The following is a 20,672-nucleotide window of genomic DNA, read 5'->3' as shown; positions in this document are numbered from 1 at the left end:
GCTTATTTCTATGGGAGAATTCCACACATTTAAAGATGGCAGCAGTGTATAGGTACAAAACCTAATGATCAAATTCATAGTAAAGATTAAAGATACAGATAATCTGTGATTGTACACTTACATTTAGCCTTAGCTCAATGGTGGCACTAAGAATTATGGTTGTGCATTCAAGTCCCATTCCAGATACATTAGCACATAATCTAAATTGATTCTAATATCTGCAATAAAATTTGCAATCTGGTTTTCCGTAGATATTACAAAGCTAGCTGAAATGTACCCAGCATTAACCAAAGTTGAGAATGCTGAACTATTTATTCCCTGGGTGCAGGTTATTGTGAAAAATATCTAAGGGCCACTTTTCAGCAGAGGGAGGACTACAAGGTCAGTGGTGCCATCTTTTGGACAGCATATTAAGCTGAAACCCCATCTACCCTCTCAGGTGGATATACAATATCTGTCGGCACCCTCAGTGGAAGCCTTCTGATGTCCTGTCCTTTAACCAATGCCATAAAGTTATTCATCTCCCTGATCTTTGGTGGGACCTTGTGCACAAATTGTCTGCCAGGTTTTCCAACATTACGAAAGTTAACACTCTGCATCAGTACTACTTTGACTATACAGGTCTCTTTTTTTAATCCCATCCTTTTCAGCACATTCCCTCAAACCGTTTTTTATGCATGCGTCTGATAGTGTTAGCAGGTGATTCAGCTATCATCGTTAGATCACTCTGACCTTAACAGATATGTAGTTGCTGAATGCGGCCACTGGTTACCATTTCTGGAGTGGAAACATTCAATCTTTTTTATTTTCCATCCCTCCCTTAACAAAAGGATACTAAAGCTTTTTTATTATTTCCCCAGTTCAGGTTTGCTAACTCAGTGCAACAAGGATTGAATCTAAAGTGTATTGCTTTTTATGGCTTAGAACAGCAATGGTAGTCGCACGGTTGTGTTCAGGAACAGGACCACCTTCCACAACCACCCCTGCCCCAGCCCTCTTACACCTCCAAACCTTAGGCCAGGCCATTTGTGACATTCTTGCTGTTGGACGGCTAACTCTGCAGGCCAAGGATTGGATTTGAGATTTTGCTGATCTGGGTGGTTCAAGAATTCCACCGAGTATGAAACATAGGAAATTACTGGAGTGAAATTTCTTACATGTACACATATACAGCAAGGTGGTGTGTTGGGGCAGCACGGTAGCATTGTGGATAGCGCAATTGCTTCACAGCTCCAGGGTCCCATGGTCGATTCCGGCTTGGGTCACTGTCTGTGCGGAGTCTGCACATCCTCCCCGTGTGTGCGTGGGTTTCCTCCCAGTCAAAAGATGTGCGGGTTAGATGGATTGGCTATGATAAATTGCCCTTAGTGCCCAAAGCGTTGGGTGGGGTTACTGGGTTATGGGGATAGGGTGGAGGTGTTGACCTTTGGTAGGGTGCTCTTTCCATGAGCCGGTGCAGACTCGATGGGCCGAATGGCCTCCTTCTGCACTGTAAATTCTATGATAATCTGATATTTTTTGGAACCCTTAATAATGCAAAAAGATATTATTTCAAAAAAACTATACTGTAGATGAAACATTATTTGCAATCTAACGATAATGTGTGTAATAAAATTTGAAACCTGCTAATCTTTCTCTAGGTAATGTTGCAAAGTTGGCTGAAACATACCCTAAGATATCTAAGGCTAAGAATGCTGAACTGCGTTTTCGCTGGGTGCAGATTATTGTGAAAAATAACTATGAGGAAGCATTTGATGAACTCAAGAATTTCCTCCGTAGTCAGGTATGTAAATGAGTATAGTACACTGAAGCCTCTTTTCAGTGTTCTACAAAAATACTCTATGCAAGATTATGAAAAATGTAGCATCATTAGATACACATTTGCTGTGGAGTACGTTATTTGTATCTTGTACATTAAAATTGAGTCATTTCAAAATGCATTGAAAACTCAAATAACAGAGAGGTGATTACTTAAGGGTAAGTGAGAGATAGAGAATAGGGAGGGAGAGAAAAATCTGGGGAGTAGAACCAAACATTGAAGGACAGAGCTACATAGATTGGTATCACCAACAAAGACAGGTTGTCGCAGAAAGAATAAGATTTGAGACATTAAGTGGTTTAGAAAGACCATGTGAGTGAGCTGGGGAACAAAGACAAAGTTGAGAAACAGACAACTTAGGTGGAGGCACAAATCGGAAAACAGGACTGTGGCACAGAAAAATAGTCAAGAAATAGAGACTGACGGTGGGGCAGTGGTTAGCACTGCTGCCTCACGGCACCGAGGTCCCATGTTCGATCCCGCCGAATGTTTGCACATTCTCCCCGTGTTTGCATTGGTTTCGCCCCCAAAACCCAAAGATGTGCAGGGTAGGTGGATTGGCCATGCTAAATTGCCCCTTAATTGGGGAAAAAAAGAATTGAGTACCCTAAATGTATTTATTTTTAAATGAGACTGGTGAACATCAACAAAATTGAGACTAAGAAAGATGGGTTAACATTTCTGCTTATTACTGCTGTCCCTGTCCTATTATTTCAGTGTAGTACAAAAATGGTCACCATAACAAAAAGTTGTTACACCACTGGAATTCTGTGTTGCCAAAATGGTGGCCGGGATAGCCAAGAGATGAAGGTCACTGCACCTAGCATTAATTCTGTTTAGTTTCCCTCAAGATAGTAAATTTTGTCACTGTTGCTCTCTTCGCAGGGAAAACAAAAATACACCGTTCCCGTTTATCGAGCCATGTGGTCTGAAACTGAAGGGACACGTAAACTGGCACAGGAGACTTTTGCAGCCACGAAAAACCAACTCCACAAAAATGTTCAAAATTACGTGAAGAAAATCTTGGTGTGAAACTATTACGATTCATCTATAATTCCTAGGAAAATTACCATCCTTATTTCACAAAATACTTTTTTACTTCCCAGCACTCTGGAATATTCATACTTCAGCTTTGATATAAACATGATTACTGTCTTCCAATTTGTGTTGATAAAATCAGGTAAATCATTCACTAGTTTTGAATCTTAGAGATGTTTGTATTACATTTACAATGAGTTATATACAATGTTCACTTGATTATTTTCCAAAATAAGTCTGATGTGTCAAGTCTAATAAATTCAACTGCTTGTGGCAAACATCCCACAGAATCATTTGTAATCACTTTTTAATACCGTTTAACTTGATTGAAATCCTTCTGGATCTCAACACTTTGACCAGTTTACTATTCAAATGTTTTACCCAGGTGCTCTTAAAAACAAAGGACAAAACAGGTACACTGTTTAAATGCATTTTATTCACAATTCTCACACAAAATATGACTCAGACTCACAGCGGAGCTCTAGGTATTATCCGCAATTAGTGCACAGGCTGGCCAGACTACAATCATTCGATGTGGATATCTTCTCTGGGCTTAGAAACTCAAGGTCCCTTCTGAAGGAATAAACATCTTACCGAAAATGTATGAAGCAGATTTGTCTGATAATGCACCAGCACGAATTGTTTCATCTCCCCTTATGCCTGTAAGATCACAGTGATCACTGCTCATTATACTGCAAATGTTAATCAAAAATAGTTGTTGTGGGCTAAGATACAGGATCTCTTACCAACGGACCAAAGGCACAGATCAGCCCTGATCTCACTGAATGATGAAAGAGGCTCCGAGATAAAAGGCCTGTTTCTATATTGGAGGTAGGTTAATTAGGCCCATGGAGCACATCTGGCCCTCACACTGCAGTGCATTGTGTCTTGAAGTTGTGTCATGTTTCTCTGTTCATTGACACAAAAATGTCCTTAACTAAGGATTTGAATCAATTTACATGTTAGAAGAGTGGAAAAGGTTCTTTGATCATTTCAATGTCAACTGAAGTTTCCAAACTATTTTGATGCTGTGCTTAAGTTTCAGCTCATAATGGGTGCAAAACTGCCGTTGACAGCTGCCTCTATGGAATGACAGGAAAGGCACTCCAATATCAATGTTCTCCCTCAGACCAACATCCCCAGTATTGAGGCACTGATCACAGCCAATGAGCTATGGTGGGGAGGCCTCATCACCTGCATGCCTGACACAAGACTCCAGAACAAGCTCTCTACTCCAAACTTTGCACAGCAAGATATTATCAGGGCAGCAGAAATGTTTCAGGGACATCCTCAAAGCCTCCCTGAAAATATGCAACATTCCCACTAATACATGGGAGTCTCTCACTAGGGACTGCCCAAACAGGGAGCAGCATCAATTCCAAACATCTGATGGGCCAAGTGTAAACAGTGGGAGGAGCATATCTGGACAGACATATCAGCTGTCCAGTTCTTCTGTGAAATTAATTTAGTTTCAAGTAGCCCAACTGAATTAATTACAATTCAGCAGAAATGAGTTCTCACACAGAGGCTACAAGACAGATTGCATGGGAACACTTCAACTGTCACCTTCTCGCAAGTCAAACAAATCAGCTGTTGACTGGATTATCCCAGCCATAATAAATTCTAGGAATTGGGTGGAAAAAAAATCAACAAAAAGCACTAGGATAAATATTTATTGAGGATATACACTCAGTCTGGTAGAACATTCTATTAGTGAAGAAACAAGATCTCATTGCATACTGCTATTCTTCACTGCCGCAATTGTAGCTCCTAATGGAAATTTAGTATGGTACTATCAAGTGACAAGTTGCTTTGTGCTCAATTTAACACAAGGTGTTGGAAGGACAGCGCTTAAGTGACATTTATAAGTACATTAGATTTGAAAACCCAATCATTCTTGGTCAATACAAAGTATTTCTTGTCAATATTGGTGCCTCAATTCCCATCTTTCACTTACTATGAAGTCGATTAGTTTCTTCGCTGCTCAAATGTATGAATTTGAATTCAACTATAAATAAAGTAGGTCAAATAATTATCAACTTTATATAACCTTGGAGTCTTAGCAAAACACATTCAGCTCACAGCAAGTGTATTCATAAATCTAGCAGCCAAAGTAATAAATAAACTAAATCCATAAAATTGCTACCAAGTGGATGATTTGGCCTTCAATTTTTAATATAATGAGATGAAACTCTTGCTCTCTCAATAATGGTTTATGACCTTACTCGTTAAAATCAATGCCTGAAAACTACCCTTCTTAGGAAGAGACTGGATGTTGTGATTATATTTTGTTGGTTTGAAATAACAAAAAGGACACTTTATTAGCATACAGTTTACAAATATATTCACCAGAGAACTCTATAAAACTCGGGCATAAAATAATCTTGGATTACATAACAGTTCTGATACAAGGGTCTTCATATCAAGGTAAGATATGGTATATACCATATGTACATATATTCCAAGACCATTGGCAGAAAATCATTTTTTACATGAAATTTTCTACAATGGCTTTTTTTTTTCTTAAATCACACCAGCCCTGCCGTAACTCACATCATCCACCTTTAAAATGGTTACATATGACTACTTAGGTTGGTGCGTTCTTCATAGGATGTCTGGAGTAATTTATTTGTTCCCGTAATAATACTATTAATCCTTCAGCATCCATAAAATTAAGGTATTGCAACCCATTTGTCACTGATACTGTCTATATTCACCAAATGTTGGATTTTGAAGCTGAGTTGGATCATCTGCAAACTGTGGACCTACATGGGGGAAAAATACTTCAGATTAAAAAAAAGCTTTCATACGTTCTCAAGTTTCTCTTCAGTACTGCTAAATCTGATCACTAGTTTTGGTTCAACCCTCGCAAATTCATGGCTATACACTTTTAATATCACCAAGTGCAGAAGAGGCCCCTCGGCCCATCGAGTCTGCATCAACACATGAAAGATCCTGACCTGCCCACCTAATCCCATTTGTCAGTACTTGCCTTGAATGTTAGGCCATGCCAAGTATTCATCCAGGTATTTTTTTTAAAGGATGTGAGGCATCCCACCTCTACCATTCTCCCAGTGCATTCCAGACCATCTCAGGGTAAAAAGGTTCCCCCTCAAATCCCCCTTAATATCCCACCTCTCACTTTGAACTTGTGTCCCCCTCATAACTGACCCTTCAACTAAGGGGAACTCCTGCTACCTATCCACCCTATCCATGCCCCTCAAACAGGTCACCCCTCAGACATCTCTGCTCCAAGAATACAACCCAAGCCTATCCAACCTCTCTTTATAACTTAAATGCTCCATCCCAGACAACATTCTGGTGAATCTTCTCTGCACCCCATCCAGTGCAATTACATCCTTCCAGAATGTGGTGACCAGAATTGCACACAGTACTCCAGTTGTGGCCTCACTAACGTTCTATACAGTTCCATCATGAGCACCCTGCTTTTGTAATCTATGCCCTGATTGATAAAAGTGAGTGTCCCATATGCCCTTTTCACCACCTTATTAATCTATCCTTCTGCCTTCAGAGATCTATGGACAAACACGCCAAGGAGCCTTTGTTCTTTGGAACTTCCCAGTGTCAGACCTTTCATAGTATACTTCCTTGTCAAAGTATTCCTTCCAAAGTGTACAACCTCACATTTTTCAGGGTTAAATTCCATCTGCCACTTACCTGCCCATGTGACCATCCCGTCTATGTCTTCCTGTAACCCAAGACACTCAACCTCACTGTAAACCACTCGGCCAATGTTTGCATCATCCGCAAATTTACTGATCCTACCCCCAACATAGTCAACTCTGTCATTTATATAAATGACAAACAATAGGGGGCCCTGCAAGGATCCCTGTGGGAAGTCACTGGTTTCCAGACACTAAAGCAGCCATCTATCATCACCCTCTCTCTCCAACCACTAAGCCAATTATGAATCCACCTTATCAAATCAACCTGTATCCCATGTGCATTCTTAATAAGTCTCCCATGGGGGACCTTTTCAAAAGCTTTGCTGAAATTCATGTAAACTACATCAACTGCACTACCCTCATCTATAGACTTGGTTAAATGCTCAAAAAATTCAATCAAGAGAGTTACAAGTTAGCTAGGAAGGCTCTAAAGAGAGAGCTAAGAAGAGCCAAGCGAGGACATGAGAAGTCTTTGGCAGGTAGGATCAAGCATAACCCTAAAGCTTTCTATAGGTATGTCAGGAATAAAAGAATGACTAAGGTAAGAGTAGGGCCAGTCAAGGACAGTAGTGGGAAGTTGTGCGTAGAGTCCGAGGAGATAGGAGAGGTGCTAAATGAGTATTTTTCGTCAGTATTCACACAGGAAAAAGACAAAGTTGTCGAGGAGAATACTGAGATACAGGCTACTGGACTAGAAGGGCTTGAGGTTCATAAGGAGGAGGTGTTAGTGATTCTGGAAAGTGTGAAAATAGATAAGTCCCCTGGGCCAGATGGGATTTATCCTAGGATTCTCTGGGAAGCTAGGGAGGAGATTGCTGAGCCTTTGGTTTTGATCTTTAAGTCATCTTTGTCTACAGGAATAGTGCCAGAGGACTGGAGGATAGCAAATGTTGTCCCCTTGTACAAGAAGGGGAGTAGAGATAACCCCGGTAACTATAGACCAGTGAGCCTTACTTCTGTTGTGGGAAAAGTCTTGGAAAGGTTTATAAGAGATAGGATGTATAATCATCTGGAAAGGAATAATTTGATTAGAGATAGTCAACATGGTTTTGTGAAGGGTAGGTCGTTCCTCACAAACCTCATTGAGTTCTTCGAGAAGGTGACCAAACAGGTGGATGAGGGTAAAGCAGTTGATGTGGTGTATATGGATTTCAGTAAAGCGTTTGATAAGGTTCCCCACGGTAAGCTATTGCAGAAAATACAGAGGCATGGGATTCAGGGTGATTTAGCAGTTTGGATCAGAAATTGGCTAGCTGATAGAAGACAAAGAATGGTGGTTGATGGGAAATGCTCTGACTGGTGTCCAGTTACTAGTGGTGTGCCACAAGGATCTGTTTTGGGGCCGTTGCTGTTTGTCATTTTTATAAATGACCTGGAGGAGGGCGTAGAAGGATGGGTGAGTAAATCTGCAGATGACACTAAAGTCGGTGGAGTTGTGGACAGTGCAAAAGGATGTTACAAGTTACAGAGGGACATAGATAAGCTGCAGAGCTGGGCTGACAGGTGGCAAATGGAGTTTAATGCAGAAAAGTGTGAGGTGATTCATTTTGGAAGGAATAACAGGAAGGCAGAGTACTGGGCTAATGGTAAGATTCTTGGTAGTGTGGACGAGCAGAGATCTCTCGGTGTCCATGTCCATAGATCCCTAAAAGTTGCCACCCAGGTTGAGAGGGTTGTTAAGAAGGCGTACGGTGTGTTAGCTTTTATTGGTAGAGGAATTGAGTTTCGGAGCCATGCGGCCATGTTGCAGTTGTACAAAACTCTGGTGCGGCCGCATTTGGAGTATTGTGTGCAGTTCTGGTCGCCACATTATAGGAAGGATGTGGAAGCATTGGAAAGGGTACAGACGAAATTTACAAGAATGTTGCCTGGTATGGAGGGAAGATCATATGAGGAAAGGCTGAAGGACTTGAGGCTGTTTTCGTTAGAGAGAAGAAGGTTAAGAGGGGACTTAATTGAGGCATACAAGATGATCAGTGGATTAGATAGGGTGGACATCGAGAGCCTTTTTCCTCGGATGGTGATGTCCAGCACGAGGGGACATAGCTTTAAATTGAGGGGGGATAGATATAGGACAGATGTCAGAGGTAGGTTCTTTACTCAGAGAGTAGTAAGGGCGTGGAATGCCCTGCCTGCAACAGTAGTGGACTCGCCAACACTAAACGCATTCAAATGGTCATTGGATAGGCATATGGATGATAAGGGAATAGTGTAGAGGGACTTTAGAAGGGTATCACAGGACGGTGCAAGATCGTGGGCCGAAGGGCCTGTACTGCGCTAAAACAAAATTTGTTAGGCATGACCTCCCTCTGACAAAGCCATGCTGACTATCTGATCAAGCCTTGCCTCTCCAAGTGGAGGTATATTGTCTTCTTCAGAAACTTCTCCAGTAGTTTCCCAACCACTGACCTGAACCTCACTAGCCTGTAGTTACCTGGCTTGTCTCTACAACCTTTCTTAAATAGTGGACCACATTAGCTGTTCTCCAGTCCAATAACACCTTCACCGTGGCCATTTTTGTCAGAGCGACGGCAATCTCCTCCCTCACCTCCCACAGCAACCTGGACACAATTCATCCGAACCTGGAGATTTGTCCACTTTTAAGCCTGCCAATGACTTGTAACTCCCAATGACAATTTGCTCAAGAACCTCACAGTCTCGCTCCCCGAGTTTCATAACTACCTCCTCATTCTCTTCTCTTGGGTGAAGATAGATGTGAAATATTCGTTCCAACACCCTACCAATGTCCTCTGGCTGCACCCACAGATTTTCCCCTTGGTCCTTAATGGGCCCTACTCTTTCCCTGGTTATCCTCTTCCCATTGATTAACTTATAGAATATCTTGGGATTTTCCCTACCGTTACCCACCAGAGCTTTCTCATATCCCCCTTTTGCTCTCCTAATTGATTTAAGCTCCATCCTGCACTTTCTGTATTCCCCTAATACCTCTGCAGACTTGCTCCCTTTATGCTTGTTAAAAGCCTCTCTTTTCCTTCTCCCGTACCCTGAATTTCTCTGGTCATCCATGGTTCTTTAGAACTAGGTTACTGGCACTTTCTTGCAGTTGTATTTAACTTTAGAAGTTTGAGAACTAGTGCAGTACCATTCAAACTTTATTGCACATCATGACAATGACTTGTTTAATTCCTGCCAGTCTTTTCAACCCATTTTTCATACTGCAGCCAGATTTGCATTTTTACAACCTAGTAAATTATTACCATCAACATACAAGAAATTGGGGTTGTTACTTTATACTCTTTACTCTATACTCTTGTTTACTCTTTAAAACTTAATGGATAATTTTCATATATGGAATCATTCAAGTCTGGCCCCTAGTTCATTTGATCTTTACATGTTTATTTATGTTCAATTTAAATTTGAATCTTTCCTGGTCTGAATCAATCAGGAATTGTCCTTTGTCACTTGGCTAAGACAGTTTAAAGAGCCATGTCTGAAATTTCTGCTTTGGGTATAATCGGCGATCTGGGCCCCAATTGCACTCGATTTCTTTTATTTTGTTCAAGTTTCTGTCCAACTTCATTATGTATTGTTCATGGGCAAATCTTCCATAAACATGCAAAACTGAATAGTGCTTTAGAACTTGTTATTTTTAAAAATTATACTAATACGTCTTGATAAATTTTGGAGATATCTGGTGGAGTTTTATTTATACAGCTAAAAATGGACTTGCACAAAAATAGCATTTTTAATCAATGTCAAGATCAACACCTGTGAATTGTACAAATTTAAAAGTGGAAAGACTTAAAACTTCAGAACCAATTACTAATGACATTGGTGTACAGCAGTTAGTTTCTCAGCAAATTAAAAATTATACTAAAAGCTTTCAAAGCGTGTCTAATAGGCTTTCAAAGTGTGTCTATTAGTGTTCTTCCAACTAAAAACAAACAGCCTCTTTCAAAGCCCATAACGGGTGCAATTAGCAGAAATTCACAATGCTGATTAATTTGATCGGAGGATAGGACAGTTTTGTGAGCGGGATTGGGGACTGACTTTTAACACTGTGTACTTTAAATTAATGTCACAGAGAGTGGAACCTCAATTTGCATTGGACATATTTGGTGCTCGAAATATTTTTATCTTTTGCACAGTGACCAATTTCAGGCAATTTGTGTTGTGAAAAGCAGCACAACCTAGCGGAAACTCCATGCCATGTGTTTTGAGGGTTTTTCTTTAGGGGGTGATGGTGTGAGGAAGTGAGCTCAATTTTTCTTTATAGGTCGTATGTGGTGCAATCTGTCATGATTCTGAAGATCAGCTATAAAAGTTTGGACATCCCTGACCTACAACATTTAAATTTTATTTTTATTATTTTGTCAGTAGAAACATAACAGACATATGAAAATTTGTAAAGTCCAACCAAAGTGATTCAAATAACAATACTAATTACATAGTTACTTATGTCTTCCAGATGATATAACATTTACTGAAAATTTCAGCTACAATTATTTTTTTTTTTTAATTTTTCCAATTAAGGGGCAATTGCCAATCCACTTATCCTGCACATTTTTTGGGTTGTGGGGGAGAATGTGCAAACTCTACACGGACAGTCATCCGGGGTCAGGTTCGAACAAGGGTCCTCGCACCATGAAGCAGCAGTGCTAACCACTGTGCTACCACAGCTACAATCATTCTAACAAATTGTGGTAACTTAGTCCACAAACATGGTAGTCAAATGTGTTAGTTTAACCAAACAGTAGTAACAAAGGAAAATGGGAGCACTCGAACAGGTATGAACTTGCAGAATTCTCTCTCTTGTAGACTGAAGCTCCACCCAAAAGCCCACACATTTTCAGAAGGGAGAAAGGGCCACACAAGCTCAGAAGGGAAAAAGGCTCATAAGAACCTCTCCCCCCACTTAAATTTCAATCCCCCATTGGGATAGAAATACAACAAAAGTAATGTCTTAACTATCCGAAAGCCTATCAGGGGCTTTGTGGTTGCATTGCGACCGACACAATACCATTGATGAATCTTGTAGTGGTGGATCTGGAATCTTAAGTCAAGAGGGAGATTGATAATCTGTACATCAACGTTTCTCTTCCCTCTTCCACAGCAGAGTCAACTGACAAACCTGGAAACACAGGAACCACTTCCTGGTGAACTCCAAAAGCAGCATTACTTTCTGCCACACTATCAGTAACTGTTGCTGACTCAAACTTTTCCTGACTCGGGGTAATATTGCAAGCGAATATGGTCTTGGTATCTGCAAACAACTCTTTCGATTTCCTGTATTACGACCCAAGACACCAACCACTTTGGTTTGAAATTATTCCCAGTAACTACCTCTGGTTACTACCAGCATTTCTAATGTAGACCTTATCATCCGGTTTGAACTGCCTCTTTTTGGAATGGAAGTTGTGTCTCTCTTTCTGCTGCTCTTGTCTCCAGCTCACTTTTGCTCGGAGATCTGGATGGACGAAGCAGATCCAGATGTAACTTTGGCCTTCTCCCCAACAACAATTTCGCAGGAGAAAACCCTGTAGTGGATTCTGATATGATACTAGAATAAAAGTCTTAAGAGTTTTGTTCTGAAGCATGACCTGCCATTCTTTTTAATCCCTCCTTCAGAGTTTGAACAGCTCTCTCGGCCAAACCATTTAAAGTCGGATGAAACGGCACAGTACACACATGACGTATATCATTCTTTTGCATGAATTTCTAAAACATCTCACTGGTAAACGTGGTGCCATTATCTGAAACAAGCAAATCTGGTACCCAGGGGTTGCGAAAATGTGATGTAGCATATCTATTGTCGTAGGAGCTATAAGGTTACTCATGATATGTGCTTCCAATGTTGGAGTGTTCTAAGCCTTTCTCCCTTCTGAGTGTGTGCTCAGAATCCAAGGACCAAAGGAGGTTGCATGGGAGAGACCGATCATGTGCGAGCTTTTGGGCGGAACTTCAGTCTGCAGGAGTCCTGCAAGTCCAGACCCCTTCTAATGCTCCTGTTTTCCTTTGTTACTTTGTTATTTATTTACATAAAGATGATCTTCCTCTTAACACATTTAATTACATATCGTGGCCTCAAGTTACCACACAAATAAAAATGCCTGTTAATAAATATCATTGAAAAATTAACATTTAATGTATTAGCTTGTGCAAAGCTGGTTTAGCTCACTGGGCTAAATCGCTGGCTTTTCAAGCAGACCAAGCAGGCCAACAACACGGTTCGATTCCCGTACCAGCCTCCCCGAACAGGTGCCGGAATGTGGCGACTAGGGGCTTTTCACAGTAACTTCATTGAAGCCTACTCGTGACAATAAGCGATTTTCATTTAGTGCAAACGGTTGTTTCCCCAAGTTCTTTTCTATTGCAGAAAGCAAACATCTGATATTACATTTGCAATAATATTGAAATTTGTGCTGTACCAAGTAATGAAATGTTTTCATCACCCCAATCTTAATGAACAATGATATCAACACATAATTCAAATGGGGAGCCGCACAAACTATCAGCAAGAGGAAAGGAAAACTGTCTGAGGGAAGAACCTAAGTAGCCACCTAGTGGGTTCACTCAGGCACTTATCTATGGAATCTAACCATTCGTCCAGGGAAAGCAAAATGCTGTTACACTGAAGTATTTACCTGTTGGGAATTGTGTTGAAGCAAACCTTGTCAGCATTATTCCAGCTCCTTCAATCAAGGCAAGAAGTATACCTCCCATAGCAGCTGACCCCACCATTGCCATTGGACCATCTGAATGAAATGCCCACATAGTTTATACATTATAATAAATATTCCAGCACACAAAGTGAGAACATATCAATCCAGATTATACTGATGATTTACAAACAGAATTGATGTCATCAAGAGAAGGAATAAAACTGGCTTGTGGTCTTGGTAGTTGAGGGAAATGCAGTGGAAATGGTAACTTGAATAAAGTCTCTGATAAACTTCCAGACAGAATATTATTGGAAAAGATTAATGAAAATGAAGTTAGGGGAACAGCAGTTGGACTAAAAGCTGACTAGAAGGGAGAAATTTACAAGTTGAGCAGTTTGTCAACGGTTATAAGAAGATACTCATGTCCTACAAGATTTTGTTTAGAGATTACAATCATTCACTGTCTCCACCAATGATTTGGATAAAGAGCCGAGGAACCAGTGTTCAAATTTGCAGACAATACTGAAATATGATACATACTAAATGAATCCAAAGGCCAAAGGAGACTCCATGGGAGACTGATCAAATGATTCAATGGACCAAAAAGCAGGAAATGGAATTCAATGTCAGCAAGGATGAAGTAGTACATTTTGATTTTTTAAAAAACTTTTAATTGTAGATCATTGGATGATGAGGAATTTAGAGGTTCAGATTCTCAATACATTAAAAACAGCACATGGATAAAGCCATAATAGGCCAATGGCTATTTTATGACAAGAGGTATTGAATATAAAAATCAAGATTCAATGGTAAACCTATACAAAACCACAGATGACTTCAAATTTGGAGCTCTATATTCTGTTGTTGTCCCCAAACCGTTGGAAAGATGCCATGAGAGCATGAAGATAAAACTTATGACTTACTGGGATGTTTTCTGTTGTGAGGAAATAGAATTAAATGTAAGACACTACAAATTAGGTCTAATGGAAATAATAGAACAATTTAATAGGTGTTTAAAATGTTGGAGTCGGATAGAGCAAACAGAAATATATACTTCCAGAGTTAAATGGGTCAACTATGAGGGATTGAGTTGTAGGATAAAAAATTTAGGACAAAGTGCTAAATAATTTGTAAGTTTATAAAATTAATTATTGAAATTAGTGATAGAATCAGTGACCATGCTGTTTTTTGATCGGTTAGATAAGTGGATGAAGCTAAGTAGGATAAAGGCAAATGGAAATTGAGCATCATCATGTGATATTTCCATTATTGCAATATTTTGCTGCTGCGAAATTGATGAAACACGATTAAAGGAGGGATTAAGAAGACAGCATTTTCATTGGTTTCCTGTTGTTTGTCTCAAACAATACATAAAGTCAAGGTTCCAGGGAAGTTAAAATCAGTGGATATTGTTGTAATATCATCTTCACACCATGGCTATATCCTAGAGCAATCACATTAGCTTATATATCAAACACATTTTATTTTAAGACAGTGAAATAGAAAGTTGGGTTCCACAGCTTTTAAAAGACATATTCAAACATTTTTTAAAAATAGAACATTTTTATAAAGGAATCAAAGCAATAGGAATAATCTCTGGAAGTATTCCAATATAGAGAGCTATTCTTCAAATTCCAACTAACAACTATAAATAAGGTGCTACAAGACTTATTCAGAATCAAGGATCACAATATAATCCCTCCCAACTACACCTCACTAATATGAAATTAAAAGCATTCTAGACGTTTTTGGGGACCACAGGCAAATGTAACTGAAATCCAAACTAGCATTAGAAACTGAGGGATGATCAGCAGCCAGATTTTGCATTGAGGCAATTGGATTAGATTTGTGTGTGTGTGTGTGTGTGTGTGTGTGTGTGTGTGTGTGTGTGTGTGTGGGGGGGGGGGGGGGGGGGGGGCACCACTTGCACATGAAGTACATTTCAAACCGTCATCTTCTCATAATCCACTGAAAACCAATCTTTGGACAATGAAAAGGTAATGGGAGGATCTGCAGGTGACATTCACATTACAATAGAAAGTGTACAAACACCTTTGGCATGCAATCCAACAAGTTTTCAGAGCTAGAATTACGTTGGTATCTCCATGAACAATAGCTCTGCAAGACATTTATTGTGAATGTGAAGAGGTCTATAGAGTCAATAGATCAATTATATTTCAAATTCTAGATTGTGTAAAATGTTCTTTCAAAACAAAGGTGATACAATTCAGTTTCCAAAACTTCCTGCTAGCATATAAGCAACAATAAACACAGCTAAATAAAATGATCCTAAAATAAGATTCATGGTTTTTATCATGACCCTGATAGTGGTAAATGACAGAACACAGCAATATGTGGAAAAGTGCACGGAAATAACAGTGACTTGCAAAATTCAATTCCCCTCCTGAAATGTATCCCAAATGACAGGCTGTTAAAAAAAGGATTCTAAATGGCAGACTCCGGTTAAGTCGAGGTGTTTATAAAATCAGCTATTTAGTGAAACACAAAGGATAATCTGTGAATCTAAAGTCTCTTAAGATTCCTATTCTTTACTAATACTACCATTGCCCAACACCACCATTGCCCAACATCACCATTGCCCAACATCACCATTGCCCAACATCACCATTGCCCAACACCACCATTGCCCAACACCACCATTGCCCAACACCACCATTGCCCAACACTGCCACTGCCTTGTTGTTGCACACCAAGTTGAGGCATCACTCTGATTCGTGGTTACAAAAATAAAGATGTTTCACTTACTTCGTGCAGCTAATATGGCTCCTGTTAAGGCTCCACTGGTTATAGAATTCCATGGATCTTCTTTACCTCTGACCTTCACTAAACCACAGTCAATTGTTGAAAACAGCCCACCCCATATAGCAAAGCTGCCTAAAGTCATAAAAAAAAAAGAGAACGAGAGACCGTTAGTTACATTAAAAAACTGGTCTAAATTATTGCAAATATTTTGCAGCAGAAAATTGAAAAATTCCGAAGCATATTACATAATTAAACTACATAGTACTTTTGCCACAAATTGGAAGAAGTTGTACCTCAGTAGTGAAAAGCAATATCTACATGAAACCCTCGATTTGCTGCCGCCTGATCTCAATGGAAAAGGAGTTAAGATTTCACAATAGTTCATATCACTAATTTATTCGTTTTGTTATATTATTAAGCAGTGGAACTGCCTTAACTTCTCCCGATTCTTTCAATCAGGTGTTTTCAATCAGGAAACCCCTGATGCTTGGCAGGCATTACCATTACCTAACAAATAATACCGGAAACATTCCAATCAAATAACAGTAACTCGTCATATAATTAAAGTTGTACCATTCAGATCAGCTTAAAAAACATTATTTGCATTTGTTGGTTATGATAAGGATCACCAGCAATAATAAATGTAGTACTCCTGCAGCACAGAATATTGAAAGTTCTGGTGGTGGCAACAGATACTTTGTAGAGGTATGGCCCTCTGTGTGTCTCATTCAAAGCTCGTTTTTTTATTGTTAAGAGGAGTAAATATACAATGGCGACCCCTTTGCAAGACCCGTGCAAAACTCTTCACAATCAATTAATTACATTTGAAGTAAGGTGAGTTCTCATGAAGGCAAAAACAGTTTCCAATTTTTACATTATTGTAAGGCGCATTAAGTAAATGGTCTGAATAAATAGTCAATTCAATTTAGTGGCGTTCAGTGAGAGGAATCTATAGAATCATTAGTGCAGAAGGAGGCCTTTTGATGCATCGAGTCTGCACCAACCATTCTAAAGAGCACTCACCATAGGCCTAGACCCATTCCCCTGCCCCATTCCCTGTGTTGTTCCTCGTGTCTTAATAAAGCTCGTAGTCTCAAATGTGGAGAAGATGCTTTATTGTGAATTCGTTCTCTCTTCAGAGCTTAACTTACGGCTACCTCAAATGCTGCCTGCTTGTGTGTCTGTGTCCTGCTACGAGTTCTGCCTTCCGTGAAGTGTGTCCTCACTTCCTGTCCCGGTGTATTTATAGCTCCCCCATGCTCCCTCTAGTGCTTGCTCAATTGTATTGCATCTAGTCAGATCTACGATCACCACAGCCCCGTGCATTGATCACCTAACTGGCACATCTTTGAACTGTGGAAGGAAACCACAGCACCCAGAGGAAACCTACACAGACACGGGGAGAACGTGCAAATTCCACAAAGGTAGTCAGCCAAGATCGAAATCGAACCCGGATCCCGGGCGCTGTGAGACAGCAGTGCTAACCACTGTGCCACCGCACTGCCCCTCTGTTAGCTAGAACACTGGATGGGCTCCTTACTTTTCTTCACCTTTTTCCCTCTTTACATCGACTTGAAAAGGTAGGTGATACGATGATACCTGTTTAACTTCTCACCCAAAACCACTGACAACAACACAGTTCCTCATAGGCACCCTAGATTAAGTTCCCAAAACCTAAAGTAGGCCATAAACTCACAGGTAAAAGTATTATAAATTAATCCATGCCAAAAAAAAGGATAGCTTTGTTGGTATAATTTATTAAATGGTCAACACTCCCAAAATACAGTAAAATAATTTAACAGAATGGCTTTCAGAAAGCTTGACAGAATCCACTTTTCAAACAAACTTTGCCATGGATAAAATGTCATCACAAGGCTCAGAAACCCAGCTAGAAAGACTGCTACATTAAACCACCATTGGTTGACTCATACAATTTTGATGGATTCCCCCCCCCCCCAACGCCCTCAAGATATCTCAGCGCCCATCTTGCCACTCTGATCAAGCAAGTGTGTTCTGCCAGGGATGTTTCATGTCAGAACAGCCTGGAAGTCTTTATTTTATGTCTGTATATTTCAGTATTCAGCTATAATTTCAATAGGCTTGCCGCTCATTCATCATGCATCGACTTATTTCTTGTGAGAAGCAACATAATTCAAAACCAAACTTTTATATTGTTTTCTTTAACTTTAATAGTAAAATGCAACTTATAACAGATATAACTAACATACCTCCTAACTGTGGTGCTCTGATCTTAACTGCTGTCAGACTGCCATGAAGTCTGTGACTCATTCCCTGTTGTTTAACCAAGAAAAATGTACGTTAATAGCACTTGAAAGCTTAAAGAAATGCAAGCAAATACAAAATTCAGAAGCACCTGTATTATTACAATACCTGTATTGATATTCATAATGCAGATACTTTAAAAGATACTTCAATGCAAGAACCTAAAAGCAAGGTAAGATAGAACAGATATATATTCGGGTTACTCTCCACTTTTGTTCTTGTACACATATTTTTGGAAGGTTCAAGCCAAATTCAAGACTACATATGTAATTCATCCAAACTGTACGAAATCAATTGTTTCGCAGACTGCTATAATGGCACTGTTTACCAAAAATAGTGGATGAAATTGATGATTTTTGACATACAAAAGCAAAAACTTCTGAAGATGTAGAAGCTAAAACACATGTACAATAACAACTACGATTCATGTAGCATTTTTAACATATAAAAACATGTCCAGAAAAAACAGATGGTAAACCAAGGAAGAGATGAGGTAGGTCTCAAAGAGGAAGATTCAGTGAAAAAAAAAAATCACAGGAAGGGAATTCAGAATCACAGAATTGTTACAATGCAGGAGGCCATTCGGTCCATTGTGTCTGCACCGGCTCTTCAAATGAGCATTATGACGTAGTGCCATTCTCCTGCCTTTTCCCCGTAACCCTGCACATTGTTTCTATTCTATTCAAATAATCATCTTTGAACCTGCTTCCACCACAAGCCCAGGCAACGCATTCCAGACCCGAACCACTCGTTGTGTAGCTTCTTTTGCAAATAAAAAGTCTGTGCCCTCTCATTCTCAATGGTTTTGAGCATATCTATCAAATCTCCTCTTGGTCTTCCCCTCGCCGAGGAGAACAGTACCAACTTCTTCCATCTATCCTCATAACTGAAGAATCTCATCCCTGGAAACATGTTTGTAAATTCAAGAGCAAAGGAAGGGAATTCAAGAGCTTGGGGGCTTCAGCATCTGAAGATAATGTTGCCAGTGCTGCAACAAAGAGAAAGTGTATGCCAGAATCAAAAAGGAACAACATGTTCAGGGATAGAGGAGTAAATAGAGCTGGAGTGAAATAGAAGTGTAATGATGTAGGGACTTGCAGCACAAGAATTTAAAAAAGGAAAAAAGAGAAACCAAGTCTCTATTAATCTGATATTTGCTCAAAAATGAGTTACTGAAATCGATTAGCAAATGAAAAATATCAGTAGTCAGCATAAGTTCAGAAGATGTAGGAGCAAAATTAGGCCATTAGGCCCATTAAGTCTGCTCCGCCATTCTATCATGGCTGACATGTTCCTGATCTGCTACCTACAATGTTACAGACCAAGAGCTGGATGGATTGCAAAATCAGCCAGAGCATCTCCTCCCTAGAACACATGACCTAGGAGCAGGAGTAGGCAAAAAGCCTCCCGAGCCTAAACACCTTCAAGGTGATCATGGCTGATCCCATCCTAGCCTCAATCCCACTGTCCTGCCCATTTTCCATAATCCTTCAACCCATTACCAATCAAAAATCTGTCCAATACCACCTTAAATTTACACACTGTCCCTCCATCCACCGCACTCTGGGGTAGCAAATGTCACAGATTCCAACCCTTTGGGAGAAGTCGATTTTAAATTTGCTTCCTCTTATTCTAACCTCTCGTTGTGACCTCTCATTTTAGAATGCCTCAAAAGAGGAAGTATCAGCTCCACGTCTACTTTATCAATACCTTTTAGCATCTTGTATACCTCAATTGGATCTCCCCTCATTCTTCTAAACTCCAGAGAGTATAGGCCTAAACTGTTCAATCTCTCCTCATATGACAAACCCCTCATCTCTGGAATCAATCCAGTGAACTTCTTCTGCACGGCCTCCAATGCCAGTACATCTTTCCTCAAGCAAGGGGACCAAAACTGTTCACAGTCCAAAGATGTGCAGGTTAGGTGGATTGGCCAGGCTAAATTGTCCTTAGTGTCCTAAAAAAATAAGGTTAATGGGGGTTGTTGGGTTACTGGGATAGGTATACGTGGGCTTGAGTAGGGTGATCATTGCTCGGCACAACATCGAGGGCCGAAGGGCCTGTTCTGTGCTGTACTGTTCTAATTCTAATTCTAATACTCCAGGTGTGGTCTTAACCGCTTTGACTAAGGGACATCTGGACTCTAAACGTTAGCTCTTTTCTCTCCCTACAGATGCTGCCAGACCTGCTGAGATTTTCCAGCATTTTCTCTTGTGGTCTTATCAATGCCTTGTATGTGAAGGGCATGAATGTGAAGGGTGGGTTATATCTGAATAAATCATAGACTTCACAGTGCAGAAGGAGGCCATTCGGCCCATCGAGTCTGCACCGGCCCATGGAAAGATCACCCTACCTAAACCCATCCCATCCCCGTAACCCAGTAATCCCATCTAACCTTTTTTGGACACCAAGGGCAATTTAGCATGGCCAATCCACCTAACCTGCACATCTTTGGACTGT

General features: G+C 40.1%; 2 protein-coding genes across 4 annotated transcripts in view; one reads left to right on the top strand and one right to left on the bottom strand.

Moving 5' to 3' along the window:
- LOC119978767 (arginyl aminopeptidase (aminopeptidase B)) overlaps positions 1–3,147 on the top strand; it is a 47,223-nt gene extending 44,076 nt beyond the window's left edge. For both annotated transcript variants that reach the window (XM_038820624.1, XM_038820625.1), the window contains exons 10-11: positions 1,641–1,783; positions 2,705–3,147. In XM_038820624.1, coding sequence (XP_038676552.1) covers positions 1,641–1,783; positions 2,705–2,851 — 290 coding nt within the window. In that variant the 3' untranslated portion in view covers positions 2,852–3,147. The remainder of the gene's footprint in view (positions 1–1,640; positions 1,784–2,704) is intronic.
- A 126-nt stretch (positions 3,148–3,273) lies between these two features.
- timm17a (translocase of inner mitochondrial membrane 17 homolog A (yeast)) overlaps positions 3,274–20,672 on the bottom strand; it is a 31,243-nt gene continuing 13,844 nt past the window's right edge. For both annotated transcript variants that reach the window (XM_038820626.1, XM_038820627.1), the window contains exons 3-6: positions 18,158–18,221; positions 15,933–16,061; positions 13,149–13,259; positions 3,274–5,622 (exon numbers count right to left, since the gene is read on the bottom strand). In XM_038820626.1, the coding sequence (XP_038676554.1) occupies positions 5,552–5,622; positions 13,149–13,259; positions 15,933–16,061; positions 18,158–18,221 (375 nt within the window). In that variant the 3' untranslated portion in view covers positions 3,274–5,551. The remainder of the gene's footprint in view (positions 5,623–13,148; positions 13,260–15,932; positions 16,062–18,157; positions 18,222–20,672) is intronic.

Source organism: Scyliorhinus canicula, chromosome 15 (genome assembly GCF_902713615.1).
Source record: "Scyliorhinus canicula chromosome 15, sScyCan1.1, whole genome shotgun sequence".
Classification (NCBI taxonomy): domain Eukaryota; kingdom Metazoa; phylum Chordata; class Chondrichthyes; order Carcharhiniformes; family Scyliorhinidae; genus Scyliorhinus; species Scyliorhinus canicula.
This window is presented reverse-complemented; position numbering and strand designations above follow the sequence as displayed.